The sequence below is a fragment of the Diabrotica virgifera genome, chromosome 2 (assembly GCF_917563875.1).
Source record: "Diabrotica virgifera virgifera chromosome 2, PGI_DIABVI_V3a".
Lineage (NCBI taxonomy): Eukaryota > Metazoa > Arthropoda > Insecta > Coleoptera > Chrysomelidae > Diabrotica > Diabrotica virgifera.
This window is the reverse complement of record NC_065444.1, coordinates 249,321,507-249,338,410: the sequence shown is the minus strand read 5'-3', so window position 1 is coordinate 249,338,410 and position 16,904 is coordinate 249,321,507. Positions and strand designations below refer to the sequence as shown.

Below are 16,904 nucleotides of genomic sequence, written 5' to 3'. Positions count from 1 at the left end.
AATGGTTGACATCTGTTGTGTTTTGTTTAGTTATATAATAATTAAGATTAATTCACTTGTGGGTACCTGAACACTACTCTTGACCATAATCACTAGGGTAAACCTTTTTGTATTGGATAAGAGACATCATTAATAAAGAACAAATAAAAAGAAAACATGTTGGGAAAAGCTAAAAATTATATTCAAAATGTTTTGGGAGATTTACGGAGCATTGGAATCATTGATTGCAAAAAGAGTGTCTAACATCACCAATATTGTGGAAGTTAACATAATTTAAAATGAAATGAGCGAAAATATTGGGAACAGTTTTTTGTTTAGTTTTAAATTCCCTGTATTTGCAAGAAATTTTGTTCTAGCCTTTTTTTCTTTAACTAGGTAAAAGAAATGTGAACAATTTTGTATAGAACCACAAGAAAAACTACAGAAAAATAAAAATAAAAAAATATGAAAAAATGATTAAGGGACAAGGCGAATATGCATATTCAAATATTATTCCGAAAGATAGTAAAATTATTCATAAGAACAAGAAATATTTTATAAAAATATTTATTTACAAAACTACAAATACAGTAAATAAAAAATCCGTAGTCGGATTTTTTAAACCGCTTTTTCATTTACTTCCTCTTTGATTTTTTCATCATCAGATTTAATTTCATTCCAGGGTTGTTTTTCCGCTGTAGAAAATAAACAGAAGATTGCACTGGCAGCTACCATCATGCAAGTACCGATAGTAATGATTATTTTCCACTGATGTCTGTCGGTCTAAAATAAAAGTAATAATTAGCGTTATTTAGATCAAAAGGTTAGGTACATACTGCCTGCATGATTATTATATTTTTGAGTTCTTTACTCTTTACAAAAGATATTATTGGACATTACCAATAAGTACACCAAATTCACGAACATAGACAAATTGTATAGTCACTAGAAAATAATATTAGTACACACCATCTCTTCGTCGATTTCAAAGCAGCCTATGACAGTGTTAAAAACTGCACAATATACTGCAACGATAGACTCGCGGATCCCACTTAAGTTAGTTAAATTGAGAACGTAGAAAACTCTACGGTCTTAATAATAGGTCTGTTCTAGCATCATTTTCAAACGGTTTAAAACCATCAGCGAATAGTGGACCAGCGCGAGTAGAGGGGATAGCACTGGTGACTGTATTATGTTTTCTCACTGACCAACTTTTGCCTGAAAAGGTAAAACAGTATATGTGAAAAAAATCGATTTTTGAATTTGCCGCCAAAATTGGGTTATTTTTTCCGCACTTTCTTATGCAATTTTTAGTTTATTTCTATCTCATTTAGTTTTCAAAATGTGACACTGGTAAAACAGTATATGAGTATGTGTACTTGCGTCTCTGCTATGGTAAAATAGTATTTTCGACAAACTCTACAAAGGCAGAATAGTATTCATCGTCATACACTGCTTATTCCTGGTATTATGTTATATCTGCTGGACTTTAAAATGGAAATTCGTACGAAAATTAATGATTTTGAAAGTAAAATAACTGAGTTAAATAATAAGCTCAGCCAAATTGACTTGTTTAAGTCTACCGAATTCACGGATAATATTGCAAACGAAGCTGTAGATCGCATGACACGTGCGAATAATATTCTAATCAGAGGCGTTCCAGAATCTTCCTCTGGGGATGCACAACGCAGAAAAGATGACGACGCAAATAAGATTAACCTTGTCTTGGAAACTGTTGGCTGTCAGAAAAAGCAAATCACTTTCTACAGAGTCGGCAAAGCGAACCAACGCTTTCCCCGAATGATAAAGGTAGTAATGAGTTCGGAATACCACGTTAAAGATATTTTGAGAAATAAAGCAAAACTTTTGGAAAACAAAGCCACGGAAAAATTCTCAATAATTGACGATAAGACGCCCATCCAACAAACACGCTTAAAAGAACTCCGAAATGAACTAGAAATTATTCGCAAAAATAACGGTGAACATGACTTAACAATTAAATACATTAATGGCACTCCCAGAATCACGAAATTTCGTTCATAATTTTTCTACCGATAGATTTAATGATTGGCTATTTCTAAATAAGAATTTAGATTCACTTTCCGCAAAATTTGATGAATTTGTATGCACAGTGCATCTTCTTCAGCCACACATTATTTGTATTGCTGAATCCTGGCTTAAACCCTCAATTCCTGATTCTTCTGTTAACATCAATGGATATACAATTTATCGTAAAGACAGAGAAAATCGTGTCGGTGGTGGTGTATGCATTTATTTATCTAATATTATTACCACATTAACCCATTAGATATTCCTGGAATAGATGCTATTCACGTGTCTATTACTAAAAATCCATTTTGCCTTAATTCAGTCTGTATATACCGTCCACCTCTTACAGTACTTGCACACGATAATATTATGTTTACTAAACTTGAAGAACTATCACCTCTCGATAATCTTATTATTACTGGAGATTTTAAACTTCCGGAGATCACCTGGCCAATAACTTCGTTATCGGACACCGAAAACTCTCATAATTTATTTAAAAGTTTTGTAGTAAATTCGAACTTAATACAGCTCATTACAGAACCTACCAGATTTAGAACTAATAACCAACCATCTACTTTAGATCTGGTGCTTATTAACGACTCACAGTTATAACGGCTCACATCCAATTCAATCGAATTCTACCCCGCAAAAATAATATTGTAACATACACCACAACAGATTTTTCTGAAGTCGACGCTGAATTCTCTCAAATCAACTGGAATTTGTTTTTTGCTGACTTAAACGACCCTTCATCAATGTGGACTGCATTTCTCGATACCGTCCACAATATAATTTCTAAAAATACTACCATCCGTAAGACTTATAAAAACAATCTTAAACCGTGGATTAATCAAACGGCAACAGAAAAAATTAATCACAAACGACATCTCTGGCGGAAATTTGAACAGACCGGGCTTTACAGCGATTTTCAAAACCACCGCAGATTTTCAAATAACTTACAAACATTTCTAAAAACTTTAAGACGTAATTTTGAAACAAGTGTTATTGAAAGCGGTAACATTAAAAAAGTTTACAAATATATAAGATCCTCATTGACATCTAAAGTGTCCATACCTTTACTACAAAAACCTTATCAGACTTTATGCTCTTCTGACACAGATTCTTCCGAAACCCTCTCCTTAGCATGTTCACAGGTTTTTACTAAAGAATCGAATGATGGCAATCTACCTCCTATTAGGTGTAACCGTGTCGGCGCATCCTTAGAGCAAGTCGAATTTACAGTGGATCATGTCAAACAACATTTAATGAAACTTCGCACAGTCGCTTCACCTGGTTTAGATGGTTTAACACCAAAAATGTTAAAAAGATGCGCAGACACGCTTGCAATACCTTTAACGTTAATTATGCAGACTTCTTTTACCCAGAATTCCTTACCCCCTAGTTGGAAATTAGCATCCGTCACCCCTATTTTTAAAAAAGGCAACAAACTCGATCCCAACAATTATCGTCCGATTAGCTTGCTGTCAGTAGTTGGTAAGGTCATGGAAGCCATTATTTCCGAGGAGATGACTAAATTCCTTCTCCAGGAACATGTCATTCCAACACAACATGGTTTTGTGTCTGGCCGCTCTACTCTAACCAATCTCCTACATTGTGTTAACGACGGGACGCTATCCCTTAACAGTTCGCAGCCGGTCGACGTTGTTTATCTAGACTTCTCTAAAGCCTTTGACGGTGTCCCTAAGCGCAGACTTCTACATAAGCTAGAACATTTCAGAGTTCGCGGTACTTTACTTCGTTGGATAGATGATTTCCTGACAGATCGACATTACAAAGTTAGAGTTGGCGAATCTTTCTCACAGGACAGGTTAGTGGAAAGTGGAGTGCCTCAGGGTTCTGTCCTCGGACCTCTGCTTTTTACGGTTTATACCAGCGATGTTCCTTATTATGTTTCCAGTAAAATATCGTTCTATGCTGATGACACAAAAATATATGCCAATCCTATGACAAACCAGTTAACCCTCCAAAGGGACTTGGACTCTATCTTTACTTGGTGTTCCCAATGGTTACTACCCTTAAACGCGGAAAAATGTGTAGTGCTTAGAATTGGTAAAAATAACCCACTTGTGCCGTATTTTGTTAACGGGCGACCATTAGATTCAGTGTTCTCGTATAACGACCTTGGTGTTATCGTAAACAGCAGTCTAACGTGGTCCGACCACATTACTTCTATTTGTAAACGTGCGAACTCCAGACTATATCTTATTCGGTGGTGTTTTGCGAGAGTTTCGATGCAGTCATTCTGTAAACTTTACACTATTTACGTAAGACCGATTCTTGAATAAGCTGGTCCAACGTGGCATCCTGATTTGGTTCGAGACAAAACATTGTTGGAAAACGTCCAAAGAAAAGCAACTCGAATTCCATTGGGACTGAGAAGACCCTCCTATGCAGAGAGACTTAGTATGGCCAATCTAACTTCCTTCGAACTTCGTCGACAACGTGGAGACTTAATAACCACTTTTAAAATATTAAAATTCAGTTTCGGAAATCTCGACGAAATGTTTACTATAAACCAAGATGAACGCCTCAGAGGTCACCAGTTCAAACTTAAAAAAGAGAACTTTTCTACGAGATCAAGGCAGAACTTCCTACCAAATAGAGTGTTCGAGAGTTGGAATAACCTTAGTGATAACATTGTCACGGCCCCCTCTACTAACACGTTTAAAAACAGACTTGACCGTTTCTTATTATAGCTGAACTATTTTATTTTTTTTTATGTAAACAAAAATTATATCTTTTTTTTTGTTTTATATTGTATCTACTAGTAGGTTAGTTATGTAATTTCTTTGTTTTTGGGCATAATAGGGACTTGTTCCTCTGCCCTTGCTTTTGTATAATAATAATAATAATAATAATAATCTATTTTTTGAAACTCTACTGGTAAAACAGGATATATATGTGGTATATGCTGATATACGGTAACATATTTCATAAAAATGGTGTCCCAATTCCAATGGTAAAATAGTATAACATTTCATATACTCTTTTACCATAGTATGACCAATAGGAATTTTTATCTCCCCCGACGGAATATACGTATAAAGTCTTTTATATACTCTTTGGGTATACTGAAAAAATGGTAAAACAGTATAGGTCACTTTACGAGCACATTTGAAAAAACTATACCTATTTGCTGTTGTAATAATTATTGTAAGAACATACTTTTTTATATTCCAAATTTCACTTGACCAAATAAACTTTATAAATGACAAAACGGCACAATAAAAGAACAAAAAGTCATTTATCTCAAAACTCACTTTTTTCACATATACTATTTTACCTTTGCAGGCAAGAACTGTTTGCTGACGGCTTATGACTAGTTTGACTATTTGCTAGAACAAACCTATTAATAATGGTTTAAGACAGCGGCAGTGTCTCCCAGTATATGCGAACAGGGAGACACTAGCTACTACTGGGCTAGCAGCCCTTTAATAATGCCTTGGAGAGGGCAGTCAGGCAGATAATTAGATAGAATGGTACCATCTTCAATAGATCGACACACTCATACATTCGCTGATGATATCGTTATAGTGGACAGAATAGTGGACAGAAGTTCGAGAGATGTATTGGAGTTTCATCTCTGCAATTTTTCCTATACTCTGTGCCATGAAACCGAATTCAGGGCCCCTATCGCTTCCTTTCCTGTCCTGAATTTTACCTTTTCTTCATTTCGTCCTGTATTAGTTACCAGAATTTCTACAGATTTTTTCTGTTTTAGCTACAGTTTTTCCATAGCTTCCTCCCTTTCTAGAGATAGGTACCGTATTGTTTTCATGTTTTAAATAATTGTGTCAATAAATTGTCCAACGAAATTTAGTTTTTCCTTTTTACCCATTCATTTGAAGTTGAGCTATGGTTAGTTAAATATAAGTTTTGTACATTTCAGCGTTTTTCATTTATTATCAAATATTTTCATCGTTCTGTGTTATTATAACAAATTGATATATTGATTGCATTAAATTACATACTTTTTTCATTGAATCGATTATCGTAAATTATCCAGTTATTTGTTGTGGGTTACACAGCTAACAAAAACATAATAAATACACGACAATGTAGCGACATTGTTGAAAATGGTCAACTTCAACAGTTATTAACCTGATTTTACCTGTAATAAGTGTATATATTAATGTTAGCTATTTATTGACAAAAAACAGAAAAAAAAATGAAACGAAGTAAATGTTTTAATGGAAGTACATCAACCATTAAATATGCATAGGAAGAAATCAATCGGTTATAATAGTTTCATTTAATGAAATATTTACGCTTCTATTAGCTGTAGAAATGCTTGCTATATAGTCCAGGGTGGATCTGTTTTGAGATGGACGTTGAGAGGTGACTCATATTTTTTTGAAGAAATTACTTGGAATTAACTCATATAATAATAATTGAGTTATCCTCCCACTCAAAAAGGTCCGGAACATTGTTTAAATATTCAAAATGTCAAAAAATGAAGGAAAAATTCGATTTATTTTTTCGTTTTTTGATTATAACTTTAAAAGTATTCACTTCAGAGAAAAGTTGCACTGACATAAAAGTTGCGTAATTAAATTTCCTACAATATAGGATTGGCTAATAATTTTAAAAGGTGTCACCCTTATTACAAACTAGCAATATTTGCGAAAAAACATAAAAAAACAAGTATTCGCATTTTACGGTTTTCAACCATTTATGCTATACATAGGACCTTCATATTTTACTCAAAAAACACTTTAAGACATACTAAAACAATACTGTAAATTTTATTAAGATTTTTTTAATAGATTTTGCAAAATAAACTTTGAAATCCAGGTTTTGCAAAAAAAAATCATTTTTCCAAAATGTTGCAGGGCTGATAATAAAACAGATAGCAAGTTGATTTTTTTGCATATAGAAGAATACTGTATCTTTCATTTGCAATTTGTAAAATTAAAATCGGTTAACTACCACAACGTCAGGAATTTTTAAAATAAACATTAATTTTTGGTGCCACGCGCAGGACAGCGGTGTGCGATTCATACAAGTTGATTTCCACCAAAATTTCTTTAAATCTTTATATAATATATTATTTTCTAACTCTATATTTTGCTGTATTTTAATATTTTAATTCCACAAAAATCAAACTAGTTTGATTATTGTTTGTGAAATATGGTTTAAACAGTTGCATGTATTTGAAAATAATAATCTTTTATTCTCTAAGTTAAAATATATGAACAAAGAAATTTTTTGCTAAAAAAGTGTAATTTCAAAGGACAAAGTATGTGTTTTTATTTTCCAATAAACAAATTCATTTATTTATATCGAAATGTACTAAAAAGTAAAATTTATCAATCATTATCAAAGGTCATTGAAATGCCCAATCAGAGCAAACGTATCCGCTGTCCTGCGCATAGCACAAAAAATTAATGTTTATTTAAAAAAAATTCTGACGCTGTAGTAGTTAACCGATTTTAATTTTGAAAATTGTAAATCAAAGGTACAGTATTATTCTACATGTAAAAAAATCAACTTGCAGTCTGCTTTATTTTCAGTCCTGCAACATTTTGAAAAAATGAATTTTTTTTGCGAAAGCTGGATTGCAAAATTTATTTTGCAAAATCTGTTAAAGCGATCTTAATGAAATTTACAGTGTTATTTTATTATGTCATAAAGTTTTTCTGGGTAAAATATGAAGGTTCTAAGTGTAACATATATGGTTGAAAAACCTCAAATGGGAATACTTGTTTTTTATGTTTTTTTCGCAATTATTGCTATTTTGCAACAAGGGTGACAATTTTTAAAACTTTTATCTAATCCTATATTGTAGGAAATTTAATTACGCAACTTTTACATTATTGCAATTTTTCTCAGAAATGAATAATTTTAAAGTTATAATCAAAAACCAAGAAAAAAAATCGAATTTTCCCTTAAATTTTTGATATTTTGATTATTTAAACAATGTTCCGGACCTTTTTGAGTGGCCAATAAATGACCGTTTTGGAGTGTAATTTTTAGGGGCAACTCCGAATTACATGAAAATTTGGAATTAGGTTCTACTTACCCTCCACTTCAAAGATTAATTTGTGCCGTTGGTTGCTTTTACTTGGGGGGTGACAGTCACCCCTTCTTGAGGGGTGAAAAATGCGTGTTTAAAATAAGGCCGGAAATGGATAAATTGACTTATTTTAAGCACCATTTCTTCTATAAAGTTTTTTACGTAAATCAATACTTTTTGAGTTATTCGCGATTTAAAATGTTGATTCTTCGACAAAAAAAACTACGTTTTCAGACCGTTTTTCGCAAATAACTCAAAAAGTAAAGATTTTATCGAAAAAAATATTCTTAGCAAAAGTGTAGCTTATAAGAAAACGAAAAAAATGGTCTATCAGCAACGTTTATAAATTGAGTAAAAGCAAAGTTGTAGCTCATGAAAGATACATTCTTCTTCGTCTAATTCCAAATCGAACAAATCAACGCGAAATCACCGAAAAATTAAGCACTTTTCGGGAAAATCATATTAAATTTTTTAAAACGTCTGAAAAAAGCTTTATATTTGTTTTTACAAAAGTTTCTAGCATCAAAGATAAACGAGTTACACTGAAAAAATAAGTTGGCCCCGTTTTTTGGCAAAAAAAATTGTGAAAACGTCCCTCTATTTAGCACCCTAAATAAAATTAATCGTTACCGCTTTACCATTTATTTTAACTATATGTTTGTGTAGTGTATTGTTTATATGATCTGTACGTTTGATTGGTTTAAAGTGCTTATTTTTGAAAACATTTGGTTTTAAAGGAAAAAAACTTTCTAAGAATTTTTGAAAAATTTCCTTTTTTCAAAATAACTTAAAAAGTATTAGTGATAAGAAAAATCATAAGGAGTAAAAAATGTAGGTTTTGCTATTATAAATATGCTAGTTTCATTTTGTTTTTCCGTAAGACAAAAATTGGTTAAGATATGGCTGTTCAAAATTTGAATACACTCGTGATTAGTGACCTGTTCAAGCTTTTTCAACTATAACCCTTTCAAAAATAAGCACTTTAAACCAGTGAGACTGACAGATGATATAAAAAATAGATAAGTAAGTAAATTTTTTGTAAAGCGGTAGCGATTAATTTCATTTGGGGAGCATAACACGGGGAGATTTTCATGCTTCTTTACCAAAAAAAGAGGGCCAACTTTATTTTGAGCGTAACTCGCTTAATTTTAATGCTAGAAACTTTTATAAACAATTAAAATAAAGCATTTTATAAACACTTTATTAAAATTTGAATGGGTTTTTCCCGAAAAGTGCTTAATTTTTCGGTGATTTCACCTTGAAATATTCGATTTGGAATTAGACGAACAAGAACGTATTTTTCATGAGCTACAACTTTGTTTTTATTGGATTGATAGACTTTAGTGATACATTTTTGAAGTTATACTTCTTTACCGGCGATAGAGGGTGATTTTTTTATATGTTAAAACCTATCAGCCCGGCGCATGCGCATTATAACTTTGTTCTGATTGGATGTTCAAATGACATGTCAAAAATTATCCGATATGGCAGCTGTGGTTTGGAGGTAAAGGTAAACAAATGTATAATATATTAGTTTTATTGTTGTGAGGACAGAAACAAAAAAGTTTATAATATTGTAGTGACTTTTAAATAGTTTTTAAAAGCAACAGGTACGTAATAATTGTTAATGTATCATGTGTATAAACCTACCTATTTGATCTGCCAAAATACATAGTATGTAATACTTTTATTTATATAATTTGATTACCATCAAAATTTCTATCAATATTCACCTAATATATTGTTTTTTTACTCTATGTTTTGTTGTATTTTTTCAATTCTAAATCATTTCAATTCAAAATTAAAATAATTTGATCAATTTTCAAAATATCAAAATATCACAAGTTTAATCCGTTTAGTTAGTCGATCTTCGTAAATAATGACACATAGTGTCCGTGGCTAAGCGGAGAAGGCGAATGAATTCCAATACCAACAGCTCTTATCAGCGCTGGTTCGAGTCCCAATAGAAACTTTCTTTTTTGTTTTTTTTAATACATTTTATGATTGTAAGTATATTTATTATATAATTGTATTTTCAGAAAATACGTATTTAGTTAAAAAATTTTTCGACAATTAATGTTCAGACATCATTTGTGGCTTGTTTAATGTGTTTGTGTGTGTTTTATTCTTTTATTATTTTAATTTTTGGCACTGTTCTAATAAAAATGTTTGAGAAGTAGTAAGTATAAATTAGTTTAATATTTAAACAAAATATAAATAAAAAGTATATTAATTTCGTTTAAATCATATAATAGAAGTATAACTTCTTACGTGCGTACAGAGTACACACACATTCTTTTTTTTGGTTTCTTATAAGCTACACTTTTGCTAAGGATATTTTTTTCGATCAAATATTTACTTTTTGAGTTATTTGCAAAAAACCGTCTGAAAACCTGGTTTTTTTGTCGAAAAATAAACATTTTCAATCGCAAATAACTCGAAAAGTATTGACTTACATAAAAAACTCTATAGAACAAAAGTGCTTAAAATCAGTCAATTTATCCATTTCCGGTCTTATCTTAAACGTATGTTTTTTCATCCCCGAGAAGGGGTGACTGTCACCCCCCACGTAAAAGCAACCAACGGCACAATTTCAACTTTGAAGTGGACGGTAAATATAACCTAAATCCAAATTTTCATGCAATTCGGAGTTACTCCTGAAAATTACACGGCATCGCCGTATTTCCCGTTCATTTACCGGGCTATAACTCAAATATTATTTTATGAGTTATTTCAAAGTATTTTCTGCAAAAAAATATGAGTCACCTCTCAACATCCAAATGTACTAATATTTTTACAGATGCGCCCTGGTCTAATAGATCTCCTCATAGCATTTTCCAGTGTCCCATTTCTTTCAAACACGTGTAAGAGAAGGTGGAGTAATTTTGCGCACTCAAGCAAAACCATATTTATCCTTGTTTATTAAGTTATTATATAATAATATACTAAGTATTTCAACAGTTTTCACTGTTTTCCTTCACTCAACAATTCTCTCCAGTTCTTACTGTTTTGTCAGTCCCCTTCCTGCAGATTTCTTCTTTCCATTGCTTCGTCCTCTTCATGTCTGAAAGATCTTCGGAGTCTGCCTCTCTTCCGTCTTCCTATCGGGCTCCGTCTACCAGGTTATTCTCCTACCAGGTTATTCACGTCTGTTTTATGTAGTCTATTATGTCTGAGTTCATTACCATTCTTTTCTTAATCTCTATGTTATTAATTATTTCTTTTCTTGTTACTCCGAAGATTCTCCTTAGGAATTCCATCTCTGTTGCTTTTATTTTGTTTTTGGTTTTATTTATTATCCAATTTTCACACCCATAAATGACGAAACTTCTTGTCATATATTCTTCTTTTTGTTTTTATACTGCTGTTCTTATACCACAGTAGCGAGGTAAATTTTCGTAAACAGTCTTTTGTTGGTCATAGTCTATTTTTTATATCTTCTTCAGTTGTTCCTTTGTTTGATGTTCTTCTTCTTCTTCTTTTTGTATAGACATGACTCTGTCTGTTTTTTTAATGTGCTTCTAGTAAGTTGTCGTTCCATCGTTTCCGTGGTCTTCCCACTGATCGCTTTCCTATTTAGTCTAGGCGCCAAATAGAGGTCACCGTGTCCTTTTCAATTCTGATGGATAAATAAATTCTGATGGATTTTTGGCTGCTGATTACGAATTTCGAGGGTGGAATTCGATCCAAGCGGTCAAAAAATTGTTATAAACAATTTAATTGTTTATACATTTTTTATAAGGCTCTGGCTTATAAACTAAAAGAGATAAAAAATAATATTTCAAATAAAATTTGTTCATTAATAAAAAACGAAGAAACAAACGTTTACTAAACTTAAATCCAACAATTAGAACTCAAGATATTGTAAAATTAGTGCACAATGAAAATTGCAAATTGCAAAATAAGTATTTTTCGAAGCTTTATCGATCATAACTCGGCTTCTACGCATGCAAATGAGCCTTAGAAGGTCTTATTTTAAAGTTTTATGTATATGCTTCCAAGCAAACTTTGTTAGATTATTTGTCTTCATTTGTTTTAAAGTTATATCCGTTTGAAATTAAAATTTTCTTAAAAAAATTGTACATTAATTTGTTGATAAGGGTTTCAAGCAAATTTGAGCTATAAACATTTATACTTTTATTAACAACAATCATAGAAGAACTAAAAACGAACATTTTGAGCTTAAGAAAATGTTCGTATATGTATTTTTGGCCAAGATATCGATATTTTAATAGCGCACTCTGAGGCGCGAGATTGGATCACCGCGTAAAGGTTCACGCGCTAACTTCTCGATGCAAATTATAATTTCTATGTATATATACGTTATCTTCATTTTTCATTTTTGAAGATCCTAATAAAATCTTATCATATAATTCTCACCTTTCATTCTATTTACTTTGTCTTCTATTTTTGGTGTTAATGAGAAAAAAAACATTAAAAACTAATATTTCAGAAATATACCTAAAAATAAGTTGATAATATTTATTAATACTATTTTTACAAACATTATCTTTCATGCATCTGCATCGAGATATACAGAGAATCTCAGCTTTTTTACATCTGCATAAGTTCTTAGAGCAATTTTTACAGTTACATGGTGGTACTAAGTCTGTTCTTGTAGGCAGTAAAACTAAAACTTTCTGGGATTCAGAGTCTAATTATCTATATGATATCCATATAAAGTGGATCTAGTTCTTTTGCAACATCATCAAGTCACGTCAATTGTATGTATGCCGCCACAACATAAATGCTCATTTTATATGCAATGATAATGCTGTAAAATAACTCGATCCATTTTTATATCGATATCACATATTGGTTCATTTGCTTGCGTAGAAGCCAAGTTACGATCGATAAAGCGTCGAAAAATACTTACATACTTGGCTGTGAACCGATTTTGCGCCTCATAGCGCACCATTTAAATATCGATATCTTGACCAAAAATAAACTTACGAACATTTTAAAAAGCTCAAAATGTTCCTTTTGAGATCTTATGTCATTTTTGTTAATTAAAGTATAAATGTTTACAGCTCAAATTTGCTTGAAACCCTTATAAACAAATTAATGTACAATTTTTTTAAGAAAATTATAACTTCAAACGGGTATAACTTTAAAAGAAATGAAGATACTGCATGCGTATAAGCGGAGTTACGATCGATAAAGCTTCGAAAAATACTTATTTTGCAATTTGGAATTTGCATTGTGCACTAATTTTACAATATCTTAAGTCCTAATTGTTGGATTTAAGTATAGTAAACGTTTTTTTCTTCGTTTTTTATTAACGAACAAATTTTATTTGAAATATTCTTTTTTATCTCTTTTAGTTTATGAGCCAGATCCTCATAAACAATGTATAAACAATTAAATTGTTTATAACAATTTTTTGACCACTGGGATCGAAATCCACCCTCGAAATTCGTAATCAGCAGCCAAAAATCCATAAAAAATCGTTGAGTTTGTCTATCAGAATTGAAAAGGACACGGTGACCCCTCTGGCGCCTAGACTAATTGGGGAACCGTCTCTCGTTGTTCTGACTACCCTATTTGTTGTCATTCGGCTTATGTGGTCATTCCATTCTATTCTTCTGTTTCTTACCCAGTTATTAATACTACTATTACCTACTTTGTAGATGTTATACTAATGAATTATGTGATTTTTTTTCTGTATTTGTCCTATAAATGGGAAACTGTTGGGCAATAAAGCTATTATTACCAGATTTAGCCATACGGCTCACACTCCCTGTAAGGGGAAAATTGACTCATCCCAGATACCTACGGTATCAAAAGGATTGAGCTCTGGTGGGACTCTTTCCATGTTATCGAGCCCTAGGTGACTTGGTATGCTGGAGTATCTCCCAGAAATTTTCGTACACATCTGGCCGTCGCGAGTAGTACAGCTTTCTGCATGGTCTTATAAAGGTGTTCATTTAGACCCAGCTTTTTTATGTTTTCGAGGAGGTTCTTCGGAATGACTCCAGTAGTAGACATAATAATAGGTATCGTCTGGGTACTTTGCATTCTCCATTGTCTTCGTATTTGAATTTCCAGATCTCTGTACTTGGCGATCTTTTCAGTAAATTTACTACGTAGATTATTGTTGTTAGGTATCGCCACATCAATCAATGTTGTTTGTCTTGTTAATTTATTAACTAGTACGAGATCTGGTCTATTATGTGCCACTGTTTGGTCTGTGAGCACAGTACGGTCCCAGTATAGCTTGTAGTTGCCATCCTCAAGCATACTCTCAGGGACGTATTGATAATATGGGAGATGGTCCGTTTGGAGAAGTCCCAGCTTGATAGCTATCTCTTGATGAAGGATTTTTCCCACTGCGTCATGCCGTTCCTTGTATTCAGTTGCAGCAAATGCCTGGCAGCCCCCTGTAAGATGTTGGATGGTTTCTTGGGTTCGGCATCCATATCGGCATTTGTCGTTCTGGATCTGAGGGTCTTTGGCGATGTGTTTCAGGTAATTTTTAGTTGGTATTACCTGATCCTGAATGGCTAGTATTGAACCTTCTGTTTCAGGGAACATCTTACCCGATGTCAACCAATAGTTCGACGCTGTATTGTCGACATAGTCTTGGCTGACCTCATTGGGATGTCGCCCGTGCAGAGGTTTGCCCATCCAGGTGCGCAGTTTTTCGTCCTTAGTAAGGTGGTTTATGCGCATTTCTGGTTCCCTCAGCTTGATCGGTGTTGTGTCATCTACTGCGCAAATGGCGCGGTGTAGATTAGATGTCTCAGCCTGCATCTGAAAATAAGTTCTTAAATTAGCAATCTGTTTATCTAATTGCTCACCTATATCCATAAGTCCTCTTCCTCCTAGATACCGGGGTAATGTCGTTCGTTCTACTGCACTTTTAGGGTGGTGTTTTTGTGCCTTTGTCAGGTGTGTTCTTACTTTTCGCTGAAGGTGTTCTATATCCGTTTTTGTCCACTTAACAATACCAAATGAATAGCTAAGCGCGGAACAAGCGTAGGTGTTTAGTGCCTTAAACAAATTTTTACTGTTAAGTTGTGAACGAAGCAGCTGTTTTACCCTTCGTATAAACTCAGTAGTTATCTCAGTTTTCATTTGCTTATGGTCAATTTTCCGCGCCTGCTTTACACCAAGATATTTGTACATATCGTTTTCGCCCATGGCCTCGATGTTCTGGCCATTTTGCATATCGAATCCACCGGGCTGTACCTTTCCTCTGACTATATTCAAAACACGGCACTTGTCTAGTCCGAAGTGCATGCTTATATCATTAGAGAATGTTTCTACAGTTTTTAGCATCTGTTCTAGGTGTTCTCGAGTGGAAGCCATTAATTTCAAATCATCCATATACAACAGATGATTGAGCTTCGCTACCACAGTATTATTGTTTCTAATGCTAAAACCTGAGTCAGTGGAGTTTAATAGCTGGGAAAGGGGGTTCAAAGCTAAGCAGAACCACAATGGACTCAACGAGTCTCCTTGAAACAGGCCCCGGTTGATTGCGATATTTTCGGTTTCGATATTGTTTTCACCGGGTATTTGGAGGTGAATTTTAGTCTTCCAATCTCTCATTATATGCCTTAAAAAGGTCACTATGTTATCATCGACTTTGTATATTCTTAATATATCTATAAGCCATTCATGCGGTACTGAATCAAAGGCCTTCTTATAGTCAATAAAAGCAGTAAAAAGGTTCCTTTTTTTTGTGAATGCCTGGTTAGAAATGACTGAGTCGATGATAAGTTGTTCTTTGCAACCCATGGAACCCTTAGCGCATCCTTTCTGTTGAGGCTCTATGATATTGTTTAGAGCACAGTGCTGGTAGATACGCCGGGTTACACAGGATGTGACCAATTTATACAAAGTTGGAAGACAAGTAATTGGGCGGTACTTGGATGGATCTTGGGTGTTATTTTGATCCTTTGGTATTAAATAAGTAGTTCCCTGAGTTAGAAATGATGGTATTTCCTGCGGATTAGAGATAACATGATTAATTAATGTTGATAAACAATCATGAATACACCAAAACTTTTTAAGCCAGAAGTTCTGAACTCCGTCTGGTCCAGGGGATTTCCAGTTATGAAGCTCTTTGATGACATTTGAGACCTCTTCAGTCGTGAATGGTTCGTAGTTAGCAGTAACGTAGTGGTGACAGTTGTACGTCGTATCTTCTATCCATCCAGCATTGTTGTTAAAAGCAGCTGGCGTGGAAAGTTGATTTCCCCAAAACTCATGAATTTCTTCTTGGCTTGGGTAAGTCTTGTCGGCACTTTCTACGGTGGAATTGAGTTTTCGGTAGAACGTCTTCTCGGAATTTTCAAAAAGTGCATTGTCGCTTTTTCGGTTGTTACTAACTTTGTACCTCCTTAGTCGCCCTGAATAGACGGAGAGTTTTTGTTTTAATGTATCGAGACACTGTTGGGCTGTGTTATTGTCTGGATCGTATCTCGAGTGTCTTGCAGTATTCCGCATTATTTCTTCAGCTCTCCTAATGACTTTTCTACTTGGTACTCCTCGTAAATATTCTGTGACTTGGCCAATATCCCTACGCAGTAATTCAATCTTCCCTTGCAGTCTATTATTAGCTATTATTATTATTATTATTATTATTATTATTATCACCGTCGTATATCTGTATTTATAGCTCTGTCCTATAGAGTCTTACCATCGATTTTTCGAAGGGTTTTCATCTCCGCTGTTTCGAGCAATCTTTTTGTCCTCTCTGTGTCGGGTCGTGTTTCTGCCGAGGATGTTGTTCTGAAGCTATTTCCTTGTGGCATTTTTATGATTAATTATTTATATGGGAAATAAGCCACAATTAAAATGAAAAAAATAATTTTATTAACGTTTCGACGCC

General features: G+C 33.4%; 1 protein-coding gene across 2 annotated transcripts in view; it reads right to left on the bottom strand.

Annotated features, from left to right (window-relative positions):
• Positions 1 to 530: 530 nt before the first annotated feature.
• The window catches only part of LOC114326523 (putative inorganic phosphate cotransporter), a 167,918-nt gene continuing 151,544 nt past the window's right edge, over positions 531 to 16,904 (bottom strand). For both annotated transcript variants that reach the window (XM_028274920.1, XM_028274918.1), the window contains exon 8: positions 531 to 762. In XM_028274920.1, coding sequence (XP_028130721.1) covers positions 598 to 762 — 165 coding nt within the window. In that variant the 3' untranslated portion in view covers positions 531 to 597. The remainder of the gene's footprint in view (positions 763 to 16,904) is intronic.